This window comes from Urocampus carinirostris, unplaced genomic scaffold (genome assembly GCF_059441175.1).
Source record: "Urocampus carinirostris isolate Australia breed hairy pipefish unplaced genomic scaffold, RoL_Ucar_1.0 HiC_scaffold_21, whole genome shotgun sequence".
Lineage (NCBI taxonomy): Eukaryota > Metazoa > Chordata > Actinopteri > Syngnathiformes > Syngnathidae > Urocampus > Urocampus carinirostris.
Genome location: NW_028283128.1, coordinates 414133 through 420194, shown reverse-complemented (window position 1 = coordinate 420194; position 6062 = coordinate 414133). Strand labels below are relative to the sequence as shown.

General features: G+C 39.7%; 1 protein-coding gene across 2 annotated transcripts in view; it reads right to left on the bottom strand.

The window, feature by feature from the left end:
* Positions 1-568: 568 nt before the first annotated feature.
* The window catches only part of LOC148345887 (uncharacterized), an 86543-nt gene continuing 81049 nt past the window's right edge, over positions 569-6062 (bottom strand). The window contains exons 3-7 of one of the 2 annotated variants that reach the window (XM_088325760.1): positions 2334-2516; positions 1728-1875; positions 1582-1631; positions 1302-1423; positions 569-1198 (exon numbers count right to left, since the gene is read on the bottom strand). In XM_088325760.1, coding sequence (XP_088181886.1) covers positions 1105-1198; positions 1302-1423; positions 1582-1631; positions 1728-1875; positions 2334-2516 — 597 coding nt within the window. In that variant the 3' untranslated portion in view covers positions 569-1104. The remainder of the gene's footprint in view (positions 1199-1301; positions 1424-1581; positions 1632-1727; positions 1876-2333; positions 2517-6062) is intronic. The other variant, XM_088325761.1, reaches the window with a different exon arrangement.

Here is a 6062-nt window from a genome sequence, read left to right as displayed (position 1 = left end):
TTACAATATTGCCATTACCAAAATCTTTTTGCATGAAGTTAGCATTTAGCCGTTAGAATCACTCTTTAGCAGTTACCCATTAACATAACTCGTCAACACTGCAAAAACTGCCTCTAAAAAAACAAGAAAATCTAGCCACTATTGCAGGAAATTTACTTGTTTCAAGCAAAATTATCTGCCAGTGCAGCAAGAAAATCCGACTCATAAAGTTTTCTTGAAACAAGAAAAAAAAAAAAAGAAAATAAGATACCTAAAAATGTTATTATATGCAGTAATACTATTAAGTGTACTTGTCAAGTTTTTTTTTTTGTCTCATTTTAAGATATTTGTGCTTGTTTTGGAGAATTATTGTTTAGAAACAAACTGGGTTTAAGCCAGGATTGCTCAAAAGTAGTTAGCATGAAGGTTACAACAAGATCAATATTCTTGTATTAAGTTGAAAATAAATTAGAAAATGGGTCAAAAACAAGATACATTTGCTTGTAATAAGTAATAAAAATCTTAGGCGAGGAAGTCTTGTTTCAAGAAATTCTCTACGTTTCGATATACTATACAAATGCAAAAATAGTTTTAATGTGAAAATTACCATTTTATTGGCAAACCACAAACCTTTGTCATTATCACAAAACACAATTGACATACCAGTAACAAAAATACTCATTTTCTTGACAAGATCTTGAAACGTTTGTTGGCGAACTGTAAATCTGTGGGGGTCAGATGCATCGACATTTCGTTCTGTATACACGTGTACTAGAATGACAATAAAGTAGATCTGAATCTGAATCTAAATCAAAGTTATCACTTACACATGTATCAGTGAACTGTCAAACAGACAACACATTTTTTTGCCTACAGAATATAGAGTGCAAGTTACCAATTTCTAAAAGAGAACTGCAAACATTCTTTTTTGTCTAATTTTAAGAACATCAGTTGGGTTGTTTTTTTTAAATCAATGCTTAAACTCAAAACAAGGCAATTAAAACACACACTTACAGGGAGACTGAGAGGCCAAAGCGTAAGGGGTCACAAATGTTTATAACAGAAAAAGTTCTCAAAGTACGTCCATGGATGGGTGTGTGGGTGTGTTCCCGAGGGGAGGCAGCATTATACAAAGTTATGCAAAAAAGGCCATCCAATCACTTCTTGCTCGTTTGAAAGCTGGTGTGGCATCTTTGTCATGGATTGAGTCCCCCAGGACCTCAGTTTGTAGAAGGGAAAGAACAGAGGCCACACATTTAGGGTAGGTCATATTTAATACATAATAGTATGCAATTATGTAGAATACTGCATCCCCTAGGTACCTTTTGGGTGATGGGATTGCTTCGGTTCCAAGGCAGAGAAAGGAGTCGAGATTTTCATCCACCAAAAGGAGTGGTGTGGTGAGTGGCCTTCTGTTCAGGAACGTCTCGGGGTCCTCTGTGGGCTTAACAGAAAAACACAACATCAGTAGGACAGCAATCACATCCCTCCATTCCCCGACTAAACATGACAATTTAGTATGAACAGAATAGAGGACCAACAAAAGGAGCAGCCATATTTGAGAAAGTTTAGTATGCACTTATGTAAAAGTTTGTGACTTACCAGAAGAACATGAATGAGCAGCATGGTCAAGAGGTTTATTGCTTGCTCTTCTAAAAAAAAAAAAAATCAAATCAAATATTTGTCTCTCAGTATACAGAAACAAACAAGGATACAGATTCTATTGGTATTATGTTGGCTGTTCTTACCAGCTGAAAGTGACATTGGAGGTTTCATTGCCCTCTTGTAAACCCCATAGAGGCATAATCTAGATTTGAATTCGAGCCACCGCTCCCTCAGCTCTTGCACGTAGTTGGAGTTGTTGTTGTCTATTATTCGTCTTAGTTCATCAAGAACCTTTGGTGGGGAAGACACAAAGAAGTGTTGTATGGAAATATCCAACACATAGTAGTTAAAGCATCACTTGAAAACAACAATTATATGTAGAGAGGTATTCTGAAAAACTATGTTCCCCTTCCCCTCCTCCATTTGTGAAAATAATTCTATTCACACTGATGATAAAACGCTAATAGACAGGTGTGTTGCAAATAACATGCGAAACAGATGGACTATCAGATATTCTAAAGAAGGAAAAATCACACCACAATGCATAAATGCTGTTTTCCCTGTCTACATGCAGAAATAAAACCAGATTGCTCATTTTCATTTTTCAGAGAAAATACATGAAAGGTTTTCCTGCATGGAAATGGGGTCTGAAACAGCTATTTAATGTATCAAAGCAGTATGCACCCAATGTTCAAAAGAACAATTTCACTGTTCAACTGAATCAAAGTGTGAATTGTGATCATACTTACATGATCAATATCTCGAAAGCATGGATATGCCTTCAATATTTTTGCCGGTCTGTCTTGTTCCCTTATTGTGTCCGAATCAATGAAGGCCCTCTTCCCCTCAAACTCAAGGTCAAGAAGTTGTGCCACATCAGCTCTGTTCTGTCTGGTATTGCGATATGGCCATGCGGCTGTCCTGCCTACATTCTAAAAAGGTAAAAGAAAATATCACAACACAGTTGAGGTCAAAATTATTTGCTTCTTGCTAATGTTATTCATGCTATTGTTTCTACTGGAACAAAGACAAAATGTCCACTACAGCTAATGAAGACATTCATTAATATTACTTGATTAGAAACAGGAAAAGGCAAACATTACAAGGTCAACATTTTCACCCCCCTGTAAAACAATAGTATTTATGAGAGTTTTGTGGTGCCTGGCCTTGTCCTTTTCTGCTTTTTCTTGTTTCTGTTCAGCCCACCAGTTGAAAATTTCAATAAAAGCTGGAGATGTTGTCTGTGCCCTCCTAAAAGAAGTAGAACTATGTGCAGTGCTGATTTATCTTGTATTTTGTGTAATTTCAATGAATGGGTCTACTCCATTGTGAATGCTACATTTTGTTTTATAAAATTACAGAGAGCATCAGCTTGTTTTGCTGGAGTGCTGGTTATGACTTGGGGGTCCCCTTCACTTTCTGGGCTGCTGATGGTGCTACTGCAGCTTGGGGAGACAATGAAAGTGAAAATGCTGGAGTCAAAATCCCCCTCATCTTTTCTCTGTGGCGCCAAACTTAAGGCGTCTCTTTTTTTCCCCTTGCCGGTGTAGCCCCCTGCGTTTTGCGTGGAGTCCTGATGTTTTGCAAAAGCAGGATATGCATGTGTGGATACTGTATATGAATTTATGTTCATGCTGAACAAAGAGAGAAACTGTGTAACATGTAATCCTGGTCGCTTAGATTAGTACAGGGCTCTTGTCGTAATGTTGACTAGTTTTAACGTTATATATTATAGTTAACAGTTTAAATCAACGACCATTTTGTAAGGGGTTAGCTCAATTCCATAGTTAACGGTTTAAATCAACGACCGTTTATTAAGGGGTTAGCTTAAAACTTGAGCTCACCCCTTACAAAATGGTCATTGATTTAAACCGTTAACTACGCATAAATACCGTTAAGAATCATATTTTACTTTTAATCACATTGTTTCTTGTTAAATGTTAAGACAATACAAACCTTTTAATTGTAAAAGTATTTTCACTTCTCTCCAAGTCAAAATACCGAATGGAGTTCGTCGAATGTTGAGGTAGTGTGAGCGAGTCCAAGTATTTCCGAATAAATGGGCGGAACCATATAAAGGAACGCAATATACAATTATTAAACAAAATCTATGAACTATCTCAGGGAAAAAATATAGTGTTCTCATTTATAAATATTAAATTTGTGTTTCGAAGTAAAGACTATCCAGTTTTAGTTAGGACACTGTACGGGTCAGCCACTTGCATTGTAAATGGCATCCCTATTTTTTTGATATGGAATTATCCAGCGCGAAAAAGGCGGAAACTAAGCATCAGCTTGTTTTGCTGGAGTGCTGGTTATGACTTGGGGGTCCCCTTCACTTTCTGGGCTGCTGATGGTGCTACTTCAGATTGGGGAGACAATGACAGTGAAAGTGCTGGAGTCAAAATCCCCCTCATCTTCTTTCTCTGTGATGCCAAACTCAAGGCGTCTCTTTTTTTCCCCTTGCTGGTGTAGCCCCCTGCGTTTTGCATGGAGTCCTGATGTTTTGCAAAATCAGAATATGCATGTCTGGATACTGTATATGAATTTATATTCATGCTGAACAAAGAGAGAAACTGTGTAACATGTAATCCTGGTCGCTTAGATTAGTACAGGCTCTTGTCGTAATGTGGACTAGTTTTAACGTTATATATTATAGTTAACAGTTTAAATCAACGACCATTTTGTAAGGGGTTAGCTCAATTCCATAGTTAACGGTTTAAATCAACGACCGTTTTTTAAGGGGTTAGCTTAAAACTCGAGCTAACCCCTTACAAAACGATCATTGATTTAAACCGTTAACTTTGCATAAATACCGTTAAGTATAATATTTTATTTTTAATCACATTGTTTCTTGTTAAATGTTAAGACAATACAAACCTTTTAATTGTAAAAGTGTTTTCACTTCTCTCGAAGTCAAAATACCGAATGGAGTTCGTCGAACGTTGGGGTTGTATAAGCGAGTCCAAGTAGGTCTGAATAAATGGGCGGAACCATATAAAGGAACGCAATATACAATTATTAAACAAAATCTATGAACTATCTCAGGGGAAAAATATAGTGTTCTCATTTATAAATATTACATTTGTGTTTCGAAGTAAAGACTATCCAGTTTTAGTTAGAACACTGTACGGGTCAGTCACTTGCATTGAAAATGGCATCCCTATTGTTTTGATATAAAATTCTCCAGCGCGAAAAAGGCGGAAACTAGCACCTAACGTGTGCAACACCATCAACAGAGGACAAAGACTAGGAACCTTCCCGTGGTGTCCTGCGAAGGGCTCTCTCCAGGGGGAGCCTTACGAATCCAACTCAGTCCACTCAGACTCGCTCTTTCTTTCTTTCTTGGTCCTCTCTCCTTCTTTGTCTCTCCTTTTCTCTCTTCCCCCTTTACACTCTTGTCTCTCATTTTCTCTATCCCTCTCTTTCCTACTCTCTCCCCACCTCTCTCACTCTCTTTTCCCCCTTTTTGCGTTTTACTCTGTCTGTCTTTCTCTCTTTCTATCTGTCCCTCTCTTTCTCTCTCTTCTACTCTCCTCTCTCTGTTCTTCTTAGGGCGGGCGACTTCGAGAGCAATCCTGGCCTCCAGTCCAAATGCCAGTGGTGCTTTCGAACCATTCACTCCGACCACACCCCAATCACCTGTGCTATCTGCCCAAGGGGCTTCCATAAATCATGCACCGCCCTGTCCGAACGTACTAAGGACTTTAGAGGCTTCGTCTGCTTGGTTTGCTTGGGTCGCACCCCGTCAGGCCTGGCGGCACAGGACAGTTGCAGCCCCCTCTCCTTCGGAGAACTACGGAGCCTCCCACGAGCGAGTCTGGCGCTACTATGGATTACCTTATGCGCCTTGAGTGACTTAACGACGACGACACTGTGGTGTCGTGTAATACACTCCCCTTCCTGCGGTGTCACTGTATACTTATGCGCAGCCTTGTACTTGTGCTAGGGAACTACCGAAGAAGAAGTTGAGTAAACACTCTATGACTGTACCGTCCGTGCCTGTCTCTGAATCCGACTGCAACCCGACTACATACACAACATATTGGCGACGAGGATGGCTTGGATCGGAATTTCACAACCCCCTGCTTTGCTTGAAACCCCGGGTGAGCCTACGATGTTGTACTCCACGTGGATTCAGATGTTCGAAAATTACCTGCTAGCATTGACTGCTAACGAGATGCCGGACAAACGAAAGCGCGCACTACTGCTGCACTGTTTAGGCACAGAAGGGCAGAGAATTTTTCTTTCCCTTCCTGACACTGGCACTTCTTACAAATCCGCCTGTGATGCGCTAGAAATTTTCTTGGTACCGAAGATTAATGTCGTTGCTCAGCGTACCAAGTTCCGTCAGCGTGCTCAGAGACCGGGCGAGACCACTGCTCAGTTCATTGCCGCATTGAGGGAATTAATTGCTAACTGTGACTTTGGCACGTTTGCTGATGATATGATCAGGGATCAATTCATTGAGAATATGT